This window comes from Catharus ustulatus, chromosome 16 (assembly GCF_009819885.2).
Source record: "Catharus ustulatus isolate bCatUst1 chromosome 16, bCatUst1.pri.v2, whole genome shotgun sequence".
In the NCBI taxonomy this organism is placed as follows: Eukaryota; Metazoa; Chordata; class Aves; order Passeriformes; family Turdidae; genus Catharus; species Catharus ustulatus.
The window spans coordinates 14,713,445-14,731,647 of record NC_046236.1 but is presented as its reverse complement, the minus strand read 5'-3'; the positions used below and the strand labels follow the sequence as shown (position 1 = coordinate 14,731,647).

The following is an 18,203-nucleotide window of genomic DNA, read 5'->3' as shown; positions in this document are numbered from 1 at the left end:
GGATTTCAGGTTTTGAGGAATGTTTGGATCCCAGGGATAATCCCATCCCTGGAGCCTCAGGGAGCAGAGAGCTCTGTTTAACTGGGAGTTAAAGAGGAAAACTTTCCTGTGTGCCCTGCTCTTACCCTAACACCAACCCCGTGATAAACCCCAGGACAAATTCCACCCTTCAGGAACATTCTTGGGTTTTTCCTCCCCTGGAGAGACCCCAAAGCCTGAGGATTCCGTGGTGACCCTACTGCAACCCAGGAATTTCCCACCTGGACTCTGCCCTTTGGAGTTCTGTCTCCTAATTCCACTTTTCCAAATTGAATCCATGATTTCCCCCTCAATTAAACCCATTTGTCATGGAATAAAAAGTGAATCCCTGAAGGAAACTGCTCCTGTATCCCAAGGGTTGCTAAAGGTTCCTTCATATCCTTTAGTATCCAGCAGCTGGAATTCCCTTTATCCCATGGATCTCATTGAATATTCACAGCTGGAGCCTCAAACAGAAACTCCTGTTTGTTTTTTTAATTTATTATTTTATTGAATTTTTATTTTATCCAAATGATTTTTCCACCTCCTGAAGCTCGGGTGGGCACCAAGCAAATTTTCCACAATCCTCCGGTGGGTGGATTTTTATTTCAGCAGAGCCAACATTTGGAATCCTTGGATGAATCAAAGGAAAAGCTGAATAAGCTGGAATATGGGAGGATTGTCTGTCGAGGTATTAAAAATGTCACTCAATGCCTGGGGCTGAGGGATTGGGGTTGGAATGTGTGAAAAAAGAAAAAAGGGATTTGGGGAGTGTCGGTGCTGTCTGGAGCTCCCTGGGAAGGGCTGACTGGGAGGACAGATTTTCCCAGGAATTTGTCAGTCTTTGTGGAAGGATGACATGTTTTGATGGAATGTGTGCAGGGACGTTGGCAGCTCAGCTGGCTCCTCAAAATTCCACTGCCAAGCTGCCAGGAAAAGCCCAGGGGTGGTGTTTGGGATGCAGGGAAAAGCCAGAGGAGCTTCCAAGGGCACAGAGAGGGTCTGAGATTTTTTAGGATGGGGATGGAATCCTGTGGAGTTGTGTGGAACTGAGATGATCTGCAGGAGATGCTCCCAGAAAAAAATTCCTTTGGGCAGGAAAAAGAAAAAAAAAACAAAACACAAACTCCTCCAAAGCATCAATTCCCCAGGGAGCTGCTGGAATTTTCCAGGGAACTGGGATGCTGAGAGTTTTGCTAAATTTACACCTTAAATAAGATGGATTGTAGCATCATCAGTGGGAATATTGGGTGGGCAGGCTGGGATTTCTGTTTTCTGGGAATTGAGATCCCAATCCTGACCTGGGGGAGTGGGAAAAGAGGTGGGATCAGTCTGGAGAGTGTGGAAAACAATGCCCAGGTTTATCCACCTGGATAATCTTCCCTTGGTTAATTCCAAGGATCTGATCCAATTCCATGGATTTGGGGAGAAATGCTCTTTGCTCTGCCCAAGCCAGGGTTTAAGTCCCTCCCAGAAATCTGAATTGATTAAAATCCTTTCTCTTTCCAAGGCAGATTTTCCTGCCCCAGCCTTGAGCTGTTCAGTCATTTCCTCTCCCTTTTGCCACCCAGGCAACTTCAGCAGTCAGGAGGGATTGAGCTGGGTTTAATTTCTGAAAACGCAGTTTTGAGTCCAGACTTGCACTCAGAGGGGATTGAGCCTGGTCTGGAAATGCAGTTTTGAGTTCAAACTTACACTCAGAGGGGATTGAGCTGAGTTTAATTTCTGGAAACACAGTTTTGAGTCCAGATTTACACTCAGAACCAAGGAATGGACACAAAATCTCCCCTGGACCCCACGGCCATCAGCACTGACATCACAATAACAGGTTACAATTTCATTAGAGGGAAGGTGGAAATGTCTCAGGTACATTGATTTCTTTCCGAAATGTTTTCCTCATCCTGGTTTTTTTATCCTTTCTGGCTGTGTTTGAAGGGTCCCTGACAGTTCTGGCTCCCTGGCATGAGTTAATGACAGGAAAACAAAGCAAAGGCAGCACCCAGCACATCAGAACCCATTCCCAGAGCAGTGCTGGCGCCTTTTTTGCATGAAACTCTGAAGAAATCTCATTTTCCTTTCAGAAATCCCCTTGAGGAATTCGCAGAGATCCCACCTGAGCTGTTTGCTGCTCAGAGCAGTGCAAAGCAGCCTTAAACCCAGCTTAACAAGGGAATTAGAGCTGGCTCAGTGTCTGTTTGCACCTCTGAGGGTAACAAAGCCTGGGAATCATTCCCTGGAGGACCCAAAATGGTCCCAAATGTCAGATCCAGAAGGACACCACGAAATCTTGGCAGTTCCAGCTGGGAAAAGCAGGGAAGAGCCCTCTGGGTGTATTTGGAGCTTCTGGAGCTCCACATTTTCCTTTTGCATGAACTGAGCTCTCCTTGATGTCCCCAAGTCCTCCAGGCCACTCTGCAGTGCCAGGCCATGCCCTCATTGGTGTCCCCAAGTCCTCAGGGGACACTGCAGTGCCAGGCCGTGCCCTCATTGATGTCCCCGAGTCCTCCAGGGGACACTGCACTGCCAGGCCATGCCCTTCCTGATGTCCCCAAATCCTCCAGGGGACACTGCAGTTCCAGGCCATGCCCTCATTGACGTCCCCAAGTCCTCCAGGCCACTCTGCAGTGCCAGACCATGCCTTTATTGATGTCCCCAAATCCTCCAGGGGACACTACAGTGCCAGACCATGCCTTTATTGATGTCCCCAAATCCTCCAGGCCACTCTGCAGTGCCAGGCCATGCCCTCATTGATGTCCCCAAATCCTCCAGGGGACACTGCAGTGCCAGGCCATGCCTTTATTGATGTCCCCAAGTCCTCCAGGCCACTCTGCAGTGCCAGGCCATGCCCTCATTGATGTCCCCAAATCCTCCAGGGGACACTGCAGTGCCAGGCCACACCTTTATTGATGTCCCCAAATCCTCCAGGGGACACTGCAGTGCCAGGCCATGCCCTCATTGATGTCCCCAAATCCTCCAGGGGACACTGCAGTGCCAGACCATGCCCTCATTGATGTCCCCAAGTCCTCCAGGGGACACTGCAGTGCCAGACCATGCCCTCATTGATGTCCCCAAGTCCTCCAGGGGACACTGCAGTGCCAGGCCATGCCTTTATTGATGTCCCCAAGTCCTCCAGGCCACTCTGCAGTGCCAGGCCATGCCCTCAGACCTTGCTGGTCTGCATGTGCCCGTTGAACTCCACGTTCCTCTGGGTCAGCATGGACTCCTGCAGGCGGCTGCTGTTCTCCTGCCTGTGCTCCACGGGGTCTCCATCCTCCGCTCCATCGCCCTTCCGCAGGCAGAGAACCTTCTGGAAGCTCTGCTTGAAGTTGTCGGAGAGGAAGCCGTAGAGGATGGGGTTGGCGCAGCTGTTGGCGTAGGACAGCACCACCATGAAGAAGTAGAGCCCCTCCAGGACGGGGTCTGCGGGCAGGATGAAGATCAGGTTGACGATGTTCATGGTGTAGAAGGGCAGCCAGCAGAACACGAAGACCACCACGATGATCACCACCATCCTGGTGACCTTGCGCTCCGACCTGCGGCGCCGCGTGGAGCCCACGCGGATCCCCGAGGACTTGACCTTGACCACGATGAGCAGGTAGCACAGGCAGATGACCAGCAAAGGGCCGAAGAAGCCCAGCGCCGAGGTGTAGATGATGAACGCCGCCGACCAGACGTTGACCGGCTCCGGCCAGTTCATGTTGCACGTCTGGAAATCCTCCTGCACGTCCGAGAAGATGATCACGGGCAGCACCACCAAGAAGGAGAAGGTCCAGACCGTGGCGCTGATGAGCTTGGCCACCCTGGGCCGTCTCCACTTGGTGGATTTGATGGGGTGCACCACGGCCAGGTAGCGATCCATGCTCATCACCGTCAGGCAGAAGATGCTGGTGAACTGATTGATGCCGTCCACGGTCATCACCAGGCGGCACAGGAAGGATCCGAAGGGCCAGTAGGAGATGGCGTTTTGGGTGGCCAGGAAGGGCAGCCCCAGCATGAAGAGCACGTCGGCCACGGCCAGGTTGAGGATGTAGATGTTGGTGACGGTTTTCATCTTGGCGTGGCGCAGCACCACGTAGATGACCAGGGCGTTGCCGCTGAGCCCCACGGCGCACACCAGCAGGTAGCAGATGGGAATGAGCACCTTGTGGATGTACGGGAACGGCGCCGGCTCCGCCAGCGTCCCGTTCTCCGTTGCGTTGGGCAGCACGGAGGAGTTCGCCTCGCCCGGCGTCCACTCCGGGCTGGGGAAGTACAAAGGATCCATGGTTTGGGGTTTCTTCTCTCTCCGTGGTTCTTCCCCTTCTTAAAAGAGATCAAACTTCGTGGGCATCTTGTTCCTAGGAGGAAAATTCAAAATATGAAAATTTAAAATCTCAAAAGTTGAAATGGTTGGGGTTTTTTTGGCTGTCCATAATTTTTTTTCCTCTTAAGAGAGATTAAACTTCAAGGGCATCTTGTTCCTAGGAGGAAAATTCAAAATAAAAAACCTCAAAATTTTAAAATTTGGAATGGTTGTTTTTCTTTTTTTTTTCTCTCCATGGTTTTCCCCTATTAAGAGAGCTCAAACTTCATGGCCATCTTGTTCCTAAAAGGAAAATTCAAAACACAAAACTCAACATTTCAAAATTTGAAATGGTTGGTTCTGGGTTTTTTTCTCTCCATTTTTTTTTCCTCTTAAGAGAAATCAAACTTCACGGGCATTGTGCTCTTAGAAGAAAAATTCAAAATACAGAATCTCAGAATTTCAAAATTTGAAATGGTTGGCTTTGTATTTTTTTCTCTCTGTGGTTTTTCCCCTCTTAAGAAAGACCAAACTTCACGGGCATCTTGTTCCTAAAAGAAAAATTCAAAATACAAAAATTTAAAAGTTCAAGGAAAAGAGAGGCAGGAAGAGTTACAATCACTTTTACAATCACTTCCATTTTCTCTTTTGTTCGGGATTTGGGGTTGAATTATTCAGCCAGGTATGGGATGGGATGGGATGGGATGGGATGGGATGGGATGGGATGGGATGGGATGGGATGGGATGGGATGGGATGGGATGGGATGGGATGGGATCAATTCCCAAGGAAGGAATTGCGCAATGGGAGGATCCCAGTGCTCATCCCAGCAGATCCCAGGCTTGGTTTCATTTTCCCAGAATCCAGGGCTGGGTGTAACTGTGATGGATTTTTCCCTGGAAGGGTGGGGAGGCTCTGGGATGGAATTCTGTGGCTGCCCCTGGATCCCTGGAAGTGTCCAAGGCTGGGATAGTGGAAGGTGTTGGGATTGGAACTGGGATCAAGGAAGGAAATAAAACTTTCCATAAAAATGGAAAACTCTTGGGAAAAAATCCCTGAGCTCCAAGACAGAAATGATCATGCCTGAGACCTTCCCCAGCAGGTCAGGGTGTGTGCACAGAGAAGGGAAGGAATAAACTCCTTTTTGTCATCCCTCAAAAGTATTTTTTGTGTTCCTGCAGCCTCTCTTCTCATCCTGAGCTGTTTTTTATCCCAAAAATCCCTTTTTTCCTGCAGGAAATCCAGGTTGCAGTGGGCAGCTCCAGGACAGCTGAGTACATTTGAAGGTGGAATAAATTTTACCAGCTATTCTGAAAAAGGTGGAAAATTTCCAACACCCCTTTCCCGTGGTCTGCTTGATTCCCAGGAATATTTTCCCATATTTTTGTCAGAGTGGGCTTCAAAGTAGGTGTTTACCAGGTGGAGAAACTTAGAAAAATAGAGATTTATATAAAAATGGAGATTTAAAGCACCAAATCCTGCTGAGGGTGGAAGAAGCACCCAGCAATTTCTGCTCCCATCACCTGATGATCAGATCCCCACAACAAGCCGGGGGTTTGGATGTGGAATGACAAACACCCAGCCCACAGGGCTGGAAAAACTCCTTGTCTCCAGGAGAAATCCACCTCCATGGGTGGCTGGGCTTTCTCCTGGGGTGAGAAAACCTGGGGGAGAGGAGGAGTCCCGGGAGGAATCACAAATGAGCCGAGCTGCTTTGGGGATGGCAGATGGGGAGTGGGTGTCTCACGTGGCTGGGAGGGGATTGGGAAATCGGGGGTGCAGGGAGAGCTGAGGGAGCTGCAGGAGCTCCAGGTCCTGAGGATGGGGCAGGAGGAGCTGCAGGTGCTGCTGGAAAATTTGGGGTTTAGGTGTTGGGAGCATCCCTGCGATTCCCAATGTCCCACTGCAGGCAGAGCTCAGCCAAGCTGTTTGAAAATTAAACAGGAGTGGGTCAGAGATTGGATAAAATAAAAAAAAAAAAAGAAAGGAAAACTACAGTGCTTGGATAAAACAACAAAGGGAAACTCCAGAGCTTAGATAAAATTAAAACAAAACAAAACAAGCTAAAAAAAAAATTTTAAAAAGTAAAAATAAAATTAAAAAAAAGAATAATATAAAAAGAGGAACACTCCAGAGCTTGGCTAAAATAAAAAAGGAAATTTCAGAGCTTGGATAAAATTTATAAATAAATTTTAAAAAAATAAAAAAAATTAAAAAGGAAAATTCCAGTGCTTGGATAAAATAACAAAGGGAAACTCCAGAGCTTGGATAAATCAAAAATTTTAAAAAAAATTTAAAAATAAATTAAAAAGGGGACACTCACTCCAGAGCTTGGATAAAATAGATAATAATAATAATAATAATAATAATAATAATAATAGTAATAAAAATTTTAAAAATAAAAAAAGGGGAAACTCCAGTGCTTGGATAAAATAACAAAGGAAAACTCCAGTGCTTGGGTAAAATAATAAATGAAAATCCAGTTCTGGCTAAAAAAGTGGATTTTTAAATCCTGATCTTCCACTCATTTTGAAACGCTGAGTTGCAGCAAATCTCAGGTTATTTATGGGGGAATTCTGAGAGAAGCCAAAGCTGGGACCCCTCAGTGTTGGCTGGAAATTCCCATTTGCTGCTGTGACCCCACGGGATCCCTGAAGGGGATGCAGGATGGGGCACCCAGGGTTTATAAACCCAAATCCACGGAGCTGCCTCCTTGGGAAGGTGCTGGGATCGGGAATGTTCTGCCCAGACAAGCTCAGCTTACCCAGGTTGGGCCCAAAACCCCAATTTTCCACCTGAGCATGGAAAAGGGAATGGAAAGAATCTGGAGCTCAGCAGGGAAGCTCAGGAGGGGCAGTCGTGGATGGCTCAGCCTCTAAAAAAAGGGAAAGGACACATTTTCCAAAGTCCCTTTTCCCACAGGGACATCCTTGGATTCACAACAACTTCAGTCCTGGGCCTTGGAAAGAGGAGCTCTTCCCTTTGGATAATTCCAATTTCTCCTCCTGTTTGCAGAGGGCTCCCCAGCCACCCATGGGCATTCCAGAGGATTTCCATGGAGAACTTGGGTGAGTTTTCCATGCACAGGTTCCCTCAGCAGCCAGACTTTTCCTGGAGTCAGGGACACTTTGTCACCTCAGGGGTTTGGGGCTCTTCCAAAACCTTGTGGGAATTTTCACCTTTCCCTGGGGATTGTACAACATTCCCTGTCATCCCCAGGGGGTTGGGAAGGGAATCCCAGAACCTTGGGATGGTTTGGGTGGGAAGGAACCTTCGAGCTCATCCATGGGCACCTCCCATTATCCCAAACTTCTCCAAGTGTCCAGGCTGGGTGTGGGGAACTCCAGGGATGTCCCAGTGCATTTCCCAAGGGAAAATCCATTTCCAAAGGCTCTGATGTGAAACCTTCCAACTCTTCCCTGCTGTTTCCAGCACCAGGGAGGATTTTCATCCATCTGGACCTTCCCCATTCCCAGAATTTGACATCCTAAAATCCCCCCCAAATCTCCAAACCAAGCCCAGATCCTCACCCTCACCCTTTTTCCTTGCAGCCACCAGAATTCCAGGATTTTTCCTGGAAAAACCAGCCCTGCCCAGCTGTAAATCCATGTTTTCCTGGCCTGGAAGAGCACAGGGAATTTCCCCCCCATCCAGGTGACAATTTGTCCCTCACCAGCACAGTTTGGTCTCAGCTCCTTCTGTCACCACGACCCTGAAACTCCACACAGGGTGATTAAAGATGATGATTAGAGGTAATTAAGACGTGCTGATTGATCCCTCATAGCTTTGTTTGGTGTTCTTAATTAAGGGATTAATAACGAACACGCCTCCAGGGGATTTCTTCTCATTCAGCTTTTTTTTCCCCCTTTGATTTCCAAGCCCCCACCATGGGATTGTCCATAAATTCTGGGTTTTCTGCTTAAAACTGAGGAGCAATCCCTGACAGAATTCCAAGTTTTAACAGAGCAGCATCCAGGAAAAAAATCAACATCCACAGCAGCTGAATTTATCTCTGTCCCTGCTTCCCCAAAAAAAATATTCAGGGAATAAATAGCAGAGGTGTTATGGTGTTAAAATTTCACATTTGTGCAAATTCCTAAATAAACCTGGCTGAAAAAAAAAACCCCAGAAATTAACAGAACAGCGACTGAAAAACCATCCCAAACCTAAGGAAAAACAAACGTCTAAAATTGCATTAAAATTTTTAATTGAAAATTAAAAATGCCCAAACAGATCAAGGCTGAAGTTTCCCCTGGCTCTGGTCACAGCAGGAAAATAAAAATAACTCGGTGGGGAGCATTGCATGAGAGTGAGGCGGGGATCAGGCAGGAATTGCTGCAGGAAACCTGATTTTCCAAGGCTGGATTGGATCCCTCTGCCTGTTTCCCCCTGGAATCATCACTCTCTCATCCCTGATAATTGCTGGGAATGGAATTACAGCACCAGGATGGCAGATTGCTGCTTCCAGCCACAGGATAATTGAGGATAACACACCCAACGGGAATCCAGGCTTTTCAAACAGTCTTGGGAGGAAAAAAAAAAATCGGGAGAACTCTCCAGGAATTGTCTCCCTGCAGCTGAGCTCCCATCCCGTGGAGCTGGCTGCAATAAATTCCTGGTTTTTAACAATTTTTCCCTTTTGGAGCTGAGCGTTCATCACCTGCTGCTTCCCCTGGGGCCTCATTGCTGGGATTTGGAGCAGGCAGGGAAGGGAGGGAGTTGGGGAGCTCTGGGATAACTCAAAAATCCCGGGAAATCTGGGTGGGAGCAGCAGGGAAATGCAGCATCACCCTGAGAGCTGCTCCAGCTCCTGAGCGATACAAATGTTCTGTTCCAGCCCAGCAGCTCCCACACAGCAGGGACACCTCGGTTTTCCCTTTCCCAGCCCCATCCCAGCACCTGGAGTTTAAAAAAAAAAATCGAAGGAATCAGCTCAGATTCTACCTTTGATGCTTCTCAGAGGGAATTTGTTGCCCCAAAAAAACAAAGGATGGATTTTTTTTCCCTGCTGAAAACCAAACTTTCTCACATGAAATTGCTCCTCTTCTTCCACTCTCTGAACTGGGACTAAACACTGATCAGCTGAATTCCAAGTTCAACAACTCCTTCCCACTTTTAACCCTAAAAAAATCTTTCAGAATTGTATTTTCACCTTGGCACCGCCTTGTTCTGCTCATGCCAGGGTTTCCCAGAGCACCTGGGAAGCTGCTCCTATTTTTAGGAGCAAACAGCTCATAAAACATCCCATCAAATATTTGCTGAATTCTTTTTTTTTCCTCCCCAAACCCGTTGAAGTCTTACTCAGGGATTACTCACTCGGGCTGAGCTACTCCTGCCACACCAACACTCGAGGAAAGCAAAAAGCTGCTGGCTTTGGTCCCAGGTTTAAACTGGGTTTGTGCCTGGATTTAAGATGGGTTTAGATCTGATTTAAGGTGGGTTTGGTCCCAAATTTAAGATGGGTTTGCTCCTAGCTTTAAACTGGGTTTGTGCCTGGATTTATAATGAGATTGGTTCCAGATTTAAGATGTGTTTAGTCCCAGATTTAAGGTGAATTTGGTCCCAGATTTAAACAAGGTTTGCACCTGGATTTAAGAAGAGTTTACTCCCAGATTTAAACTGCATTTACCCCGGATTTAATCTGGGTTTGCTCCTGGATTTAAACTGGGTTTACTCACTGATTTAAACTGGGTTTGCTCACTGATTTAAAATGGATTTGCTCCTGGATTTAAACTGGATTTGCTCCTGGATTTAATCTGGGTTTGGTCCCAGATTAAAACTGAGTTTGTTCCCAGATTTAAACTGGGTTTTCTCTCTGATTTAAACTGAATTTGGGCCCAGATTTAAACTGGGTGTGCTCCCAGATTTAAACTGAAATTGGTCCCAGATTCAAACCATGTTTGATCCCAGAATTAAACTGGGTGTGCTCCCAGATTTAAGCCACCCCAGGTGAGGTCTGGAGCTCCATCTCTGCTCTCCCGAACGCGGCTCCATCTCCAGCCCATCCCCAATCCCAGGGGTTTCCCCAAGGTTTCATTTCCTCCCTTCCTCTGTGAGATCCAAGGACAGGGATGCTCCAGAGGGGTGAGGAGCTGGAATTCCAGCTGGGGGAGAGCAGGAACAGCCCCAACCCAGCAGGGAAGGAGCTCAGGAACAGCAACTCCCAAAAAGGAGCCTCAGAGGGGGGAAATTCCAGGATTTGGGGTGCCTGGTTTGGATCCATCCCACCCCAGAACTGCAGCTCCACTGCAGCCACCGAGCCCTGGGGACTGTCCCCAGCACCTGGGGGACCCTCAGGCACCCTGGGAGCAGCTTTGGGTTTTCACCCGGGGGTCTCCTCCTCTCCAGAGCTACAAAAAGTCTCTGTCTGAGCCCAAACCACCCGAGCCCGGCTGTTCTTTTCTTGTTCTTCCATGCCAAGCTCCGGGCACCGGGGCTGGGAGCTGCAGGTACCCAGCCCAGCCCCATCCTCATCCCCCCGATGTCACCTTGACCCGACCCCCCCGATGTCACCTTGACCTTGCCATCCCTGCTCGCTGAGCCCCCTGGAGCACCTCCCAGCCCCTGCACGCCCTGCCGAGTTTGATCCCAGAGCTCTGATCGCTCCCTGAGCCCCATCCAGGGCTCTGCCACATCCCCGCGGTGCCCGCACCTCCCTCCCGCAGGTCCCTGTCGTGTCCCTTTCGTGTCCCTTCCGAGCTGCTCCTGCTCCAAACGCGCCATCATCCCACGGCCAGGAGCACTTCCACCCAGGATGGGGCACCCCAAACCCAAAGGGACCCTCCAGGGTATCCCCAGCCAGGACGGGTCACCCCATTGTCCGGAGGGTCCCCCCTCGCCATCCCCCCATCAGGATGGGGTCTCTCCTCTCTCCAGCCCCAAATTCCCCCTCAGAAGCGCAAATCCGGCGTCTCCACCAGCAGGACCGACGGCTCCGGTGCCTCCTTCAGCCCAGCGACCCCCACTCCTGTCCCGTCCGCATCCGCTCCGCAGCGATCGCTCCGGTTTCCCGTTCCCCGCATCCCGGCTCCATCCCGGCTCCTTTCCCGGCTCCATCCCGGTTCCTTTCCCAGCTCCGTTCCCCCTCCATCCCCGGCTCCATCCCGGCTCCATCCCCGGCTCCATCCCGGCTCCATCCCCGGCTCCATCCCGGCTCCTTTCCCGGCTCCTTTCCCGGTTCCATCCCAGCTCCATCCCGGCTCCATCCCCGGCTCCATCCCGGCTCCTTTCCCGGCTCCTTTCCCGGTTCCATCCCAGCTCCATCCCGGCTCCATCCCCGGCTCCATCCCGGCTCCTTTCCCGGCTCCTTTCCCGGTTCCATCCCAGCTCCATCCCGGCTCCATCCCGGCTCCATCCCGGCTCCTTTCCCCGCTCCATCCCGGTTCCATCCTGACTGCATCCCCGGCTCCATCCCGACTCCATCCCAGCTCCATCCCGGCTCCATCCCGGCTCCATCCCCGACTTCATCCCCGGCTCCTTTCCCGGCTCCTTTCCCGGTTCCATCCCCGGCTCCGTTCCCGGCTCCCGGCCATGGTTACCTGCGGCTCCAGGGCTGCTCTCCGGCTGGAGCAGGATCCTCCCTCTCCCGCAGCCGCTCCGGGAGCGCTCCCCGCGCTGTGGCCGCTCCCCCGGGAGGAGCGATGGGGCTCGGCGGGGCCGGGGGTGCCGCAGCCCTGGGGCCGCCCCCTGCTCGCCAACTTGGGCTGGAGCAGCCGCTGCGGGGAGCGGGAGCGCCGAGCAGCGATGCTGTGCCCGCCGGTGCCCCCGCGTGTCTGTGCCACCTGCTCGTGTCTGTGCCACCTGCTCGCCTTTGTGCCCCCTCCTCATCGCTGAGCTCCCTCCCCCCGTCTGTGCCGCCTCCCCGTGTCGCTGCGTCCCCTCTTCGTCCCCTTTTCCATATCTCTGTCCCATCCTCTGTTCCCCGCTTTCCATCCCTGTGTTCTCTCCCCAAGCTCGGGGATGTCCTGACCTGTTCTGTCCCCTTCTTATCTGTGTCCCTCTCCCCTGCCTCTGCCACACTCCCCATCCCTGTTCCCAAATCCCTGTTCCCATCCCTGTTCCTCATCCCTGTCCCTGTGCCCCCATCCTTGTTCCCCATCCCTGTCCCTATCCCTGTTCCCATCCCTGTTCCCCACCCCAGTCCCCCATCCCTGTCCCCAATCCCTATCCCCCATCCCTGTTCCCATCTCTGTTCCCCATCTCTGTCCCCCACTCCCATCCCATCCCATCCCATCCCATCCCATCCCATCCCATCCCATCCCATCCCATCCCATCCCATCCCATCCCATCCCATCCCATCCCATCCCATCCCATCCCATCCCTGTCCCTTAGCCCTGTCCCCAATCCCTGTTCCCATTCCCATCCCTGTTCCCATTCCCATCCCTGTCCCCAATCCCTGTCCCTCATCCCTGTTCCCATTCCCATCCCTGTCCCACATCCCTGTCCCCAATCCCTGTTCCCATTCCCATCCCTGTCCCCATTCCCATCCCTGTTCCCATTCCCATCCCTGTCCCCATTCCCTGTTCCCATTCCCATCCCCGGGCTCTCCTTACCCGGCCCCGGCGTTTGAGCCCCTCCAGGTGCGGGCTCCTCTCCTCATTCCCCCGGCTCCAGCTCCTGTCCAGCCCCGAGAAATCCTTCCAGATCCTCCCTCAGGATGGCAGCGAGCCCTTTCCCGACCCCAAACACCGCAGCCGAGCCCGGGCTCGGTCCGGGGCCAGCGGGAGGGCTCTGACACCCCCGAGGGCCAAGGTCGCGTCCAGCCTGTCCCTGCAGAGCGGGACCCATGTGCGGGGCTTTTCCTCCGGCTGGCTCCGAGTCAGCCCCCAAAATCGCTCCCTGGAGGGGAGATGAGGATCCAGGCTGAGAGGGGAGCTGGGTCCGATCCCTCTGAACTCCCTGGGCAGGGAGGGGACGAGGTGTTTGGGGTTTGGAGCGATTTGCGATGCAACAGGTGCGACAAAAGCGAGGCAGAGCTCTGCCCCCTCCTCCCCGCACCCTCCCTGTGCTGTCACCCATTCAAACACCGCTCAGACATCACCTCAAGTGTTTTCACCCCAATTTCTGGGCAGGCTGGGGGGCTCAGAGCAGCTCCGAGCTCCTTGTGGCAGCCCCGTCCTCATCAGCATGCACAGAGCATCGCGCTGGCAATAATGGATCTGCTCTTAATCCTCTGTTGAGGCTTTTCAATTAGAGCTGGGTGCTTGAGTCAGACGTGTGAACGAGGGGGAAAAAAAATAAAAAATTAAAAAAAAAAAAGCGAGGCAGAGCTGCTGCTGGCATGTCAGGCTGGAATTCAATCTGCTGATGTATTTATGGGCATGGGTTGCTAAATGCGAGCGAGACTCCAGCCTGCTCTCGCCATGACAATGGGGACAGTCATCCGATAAAAATAGAGTTGGGGATGATAAACAGCCCAGGAGAGGAGCAGGATCACCTGCTCACCAAACACACCCGGAAAATGCCCACAATTTATTGCCGGGCAGGGATCCCGCCGGGAACGGCAGCTTGAAGCCGAACGGGGTTAATTTAAGGAATTACCTTGATTTTATTAGAATTTATTGGCGTTTTATGCTAGGGAAAAAAACGTTGCTGGATAATCACGGTGGTGCCTGAGTTGCCCTGAAGAAAGCAGCGTTTTTCCTGTAAATAAAAAGGAAATAAAAGGAGTTTTACCGGGATCTGTGCTGGGAGATGGGCAGGATTGCCAGAACCTCTCCAGGCTGGTTAAACCCTTTACCCCACCGTGGGGGCTGGATGGAGGGAACACAAATGGGAGAACATCCCTGAAATCCTGAATTTTGTGCCTGATTCCCCTGGGCAGAGGGCAAAGAGCAGCTCCAGAAACCTCGGGATAAACACGGGAGGGAAAAGAACTCCTGGCGCCCGTGGGTGGCACAAAGAGTTTGGTGGCACGGGGGACAGCACCCCACAGGGGTGGGAGAGTTTCCTTCCTTTTAATGCATTGAATTTGAATTGAATTGAATTAATTTAATTTTTATTTTCATCTTTCTTTTTATTACAAGTAAAATTCCAAATTTCTTTTTTCTTTTTTTTTCTTTGCATATTTTGTGACACTTTTTATGTTGACACTGAGGGGAGGAAGGAGAGCTGAGATGGAGATAAAAGCCTCAAAATGAGGAGGGTTGGGTTGGTTCTGCTCTCTGTGGTGTGAGGGTGTGAGGATGAGGAGGGGCTGGAGCCTTCCTCACTGCCCAGAGCAGGGGGTGAGGATGAGAGGGGCTCAGTCCTGGTGTCCCTGGATCTCTCTGTCTGCCCCTGGGTGTCCCCAGGTGTCCCTGTCTGTCCCTGTCTGTCTGTCTTTTCCCAGTGGAGATTGGCATTAAGGAGGAATGAGAAGTGTGGAATCATCTCCAGAAAGAATTCCAGTTCAAACCTGGATGGAAATTCTGGAATTGAATCCTTGGGGCTGCACTGACTCTGATTAAGGACAGGAGGAATTAAATCCAGATCCCTTCAAACCTCAGACCAGCAGAGGAGCAGAAGGTGCTGGGGCTGCTCCCAGGTTTTGGAGCTGCTGCTCCAGAAATGGAAGGGAAGGATTTGACAGGGAATTTTCACATCCAGCAGAGGAACCAGGTCAAACCCAACAGGATCAGTGTGGAAATGCAGGAAAATCTGCAAAGCTTGGCCAGGCTGGGAAACAACGAAATAAAAACTGTCCCAAGTGGTGAGGGAGCAGCTTTATTAAAAAAAATAATCGAGTTGGAGGCTCTGGAAAAAAGGGAAACATTTCCAGGTTAAAAAGAGGGTTGGAGCTGGAGATTTGTCCAGTCCTCATTCCTACAAAATCTCCCAAAGTGCAGGATGGCCTTGGGAAGATTCCAATCCCAGACAGACAGAGAGAGAATTTCAGTCAATCTGAGACTCAATCCCAGCTCCTGGGACTCAATCCTAGCCTGGGACTCAATCCCATCTCCTGAGGAATTAAATCCCAGGTTGAGACTCAATCCCAGCTCCTGAGGGATTCAATCCCAGCTCTGAAAGGTCCAATCCCAGCTCCTGAGACTCCCAGCCTAAGAATCAATCCCAATCTGAGATTCAATCCCAGCCTGGGACTCAATCCCAGCTCCTGAGGAATTCAATCCCAGTCTGAGGTTCAATCCCAGCTCCTGAAATGTCCAATCCCAGTTCCTGAGACTCAATCCCAGCTCCTGGGACTCCATCCCAACCTGTGCCTGGAATTCCCACCATGTTTTCCTCTAAGGATTTTAAACGTTGATTTTTAACTTGACCATCCCAGAGAAAAAGGAGACGAACAGGATAAGAGCTCCGAATATTGCTGGGAAAATCATGGATCAGAGTGGAAATCAGCACTTGGAGCTTCCAAAGGCAGCTGGGATTTGGGCTCTGGTGAGCCCTGAGTTATTCCTGTTGCCATAGAAATAAATGGATGTGTTTGCTGCTGCTCCGAGCTCTGGAGAAATCCACACATCTCCATCCCCACCTCCAGCCATGGCCTTTGCTTCCCAGTTTTTCCCTCTCCCAGGAATTCCACCTGCAGCAGGAAGGGTTATTTTTATTTTTATTCTGTTTTTTAGAGCTTTGGGAGCTCACAGCACCTGAGCTCAGCTCCCAGCTGGGAACAACTCCGTGACATTCCCGGTTTGCAGCCCAAGGTTGTCCCTGAGAAATTTGGGAATTGCAGAGAGGCTGAGGAGGTTTCACCTCCCTTTGTTCTGCTCCTGAGGGAGGGAGGGAGGGAGGGAGGGAAATCAAGGCCTGTCAAAGCCTCTCCAAGGGGTGGGAATTCCATCTGCTGTCAAATGGGGAATTTGATATTCCCAAAGTGAGGAATTTCGTATTCCCAGTGCCCAACTGCTGGGAATTCTCCTGCTGGGAGTTCTGAGCTTGGTTTCCTTGGAGGAGGAAACCAAAGGTTGGATTCACCACCTGGAGGGAGCCTGGGCTTGGGATTTGCAGCTTGGCTGGAAAATTGTTTTTGTTTCCATGATTTCCCAGCTGTTCCCAACAGAGCAAAAACGGGGATGAGCAGAGGGATGGAGGGAAAGGCTGGGAGGGCTGGGAATGTTCAGGAGGAGCTTTGGGCTGAGCCTTAAGTGAGAGCTCAAAGCCAGGCCTAAAACAAGAATTAAATCCTTCTAGGATGGATGAACCTCTAGAAAAGAGCTTCTCTTATCTGTGACCCTTATCAGCTTTATTTTCCTGTTCCTTCAGCCTCACATGAGTTAAACTCAGACTCAAGCCTTAAATGAGAGCTCAAAGCCAGGCCTTAAACAAGAATTAAATCCCTTTTAGGATGGATGAGCCTCTGGATTAAGATTTATTTTATCTGTGACCCTTTTCACCTTTATTTTCCTGCTCCTCCAGCCTCACATGAGTTAAAGTCAGAGTCAAGCTTTAAACATGAATTTAATCCACTTTAGGATGGATGAGCCTCTACATTAAGATTCATCTTGTGCTCAACCCTTATCAGCTTTATTTTCCTGTTCCCTCAGCCTTACACAAGTTAAATGTAAAGCTGAGCTTTCAATGAGAGCTCAAAGTTAAGCCTAAACCAAGAATTAAATCCTTTTAGGATGGATGAACCTCTAGAAAAGGATTTCTCTTATCTGTGAGCCTCATCAGTTTTATTTTCCTGTTCCTCCAGCCTCACATGAGTTAAACTCAGAGTTGAGCCTTAAAAGAATGCTCAAAGGTCAAGCCTTAAACAAGAATTAAATTCACTTTGGGATGGATGAGCCTCTAGAAAAGGATTTTTCTGGTGTTCAACCCTTACCAGTTTTATTTTCCTGTTCCTCCACCTTTATCAGTTAAAGTTGAGCTTTAAATGAGAGCTCAAAACCAGGCCTAAAACACGAATTAAATCCATTAAGGGATGGATGAAACTGTAGAAAAGGATTTCTCTGATCTGGGACCCTCATCAGTTTTATTTTCTGTTCGAATTTCCCCCTGGGAGAGGACGGTTCCTGTTCTGCCGCTCTCCGTGGTGCTGAGCGCACCCAAATTCCATTTTTTTGGCCTCATTTTCCCTCCCAGCTCCCACTCCCAGCAGGAATTTATTCCAGGCCTGAATTCCTTGTTTTCCAATCCCCAGAATTTCTCAGGAAAAGCTGATCTTGGAGCACAGCAGTGCTTTGTTCCTGCTCCATTCCCACAAAAGCAACTTGAATCCCCATCGAATTTTTCCACTTCCAAACAAGTCCAGAACTTGTAATTGCTTCCAGTGAGTCATTCCCGGGTGGGATTGTTCCCTAAAAATCGTGGATTGTGGCTGAGGTGCCAAGCACCAGCACTGAAATGATTTTTCACACGAGGTTTGAATAAATCCATTCAAATTCCCGAGATCCTTGGGTTGCCCTCTCAGACAAAGCCGAACTGGAACTTGTGAAAAATCCAATTATTTCTGCAATTCCTCCTTTCCAGCACCTCCAAAACGTGCTGAAATTCCTGGAAAACATTTTCTACCCTGCCAGACTCGGAATCAAATGAAGGAAAGGGTTTGGAAGGGAAAGGGGCAGCCAGAATTCCCTGGAGCAAAAGATTCCTGCTTTTCTCCTCAGGAATTGCAAGTGTTGATTTGTGGGAATATTTTCAAATTGTAGAGGGAATCTCTGGTAAAATTTCCTTGAGGAGATAATGACACCCAGCTCTTATCAATTCCCATTTATGGAAATTTAAAAAAAAAATTAAAAAATATTTGTGGTTTTATCCCTAAATTGGAATTGGAATTATGGGAATATCAGCTTTTTCCTAATGACCCCTTCTGGATTGGGAAAGATCTGCTGGAAGAAAGAATTCCAGGAGCAAAACCCTCTCCTGCTTCTTCCCAGGGAACAATAAAGAAGATTTTTAATAATTTGGGATTTTTGATATTTTGGGAGGCTCTGCCTCTCCCATTCCAATTTTCAGGAGCCATCCTTG

General features: G+C 50.1%; 1 protein-coding gene across 2 annotated transcripts; it reads right to left on the bottom strand.

The window, feature by feature from the left end:
• Nucleotides 1–498: 498 nt before the first annotated feature.
• SSTR5 (somatostatin receptor 5) lies at nucleotides 499–13,437 on the bottom strand. Of its 2 annotated transcripts, XM_033074602.1 has the most exons (3): nucleotides 13,339–13,437; nucleotides 12,851–13,136; nucleotides 499–4,355 (listed from the first exon to the last, which is right to left on the bottom strand). In XM_033074602.1, the coding sequence occupies exon 3, from the start codon at nucleotides 4,280–4,282 to the stop codon at nucleotides 3,179–3,181; it is 1,104 nt and encodes a 367-aa protein (XP_032930493.1). In that variant the 5' UTR covers nucleotides 4,283–4,355; nucleotides 12,851–13,136; nucleotides 13,339–13,437; the 3' UTR covers nucleotides 499–3,178. The 2 variants fall into 2 exon arrangements, with proteins under 2 accessions (XP_032930493.1, XP_032930492.1); XM_033074601.1 differs by lacking the exons at nucleotides 12,851–13,136; nucleotides 13,339–13,437 and adding an exon at nucleotides 11,837–11,906.
• Between the last annotated feature and the right edge of the window lie 4,766 nt (nucleotides 13,438–18,203).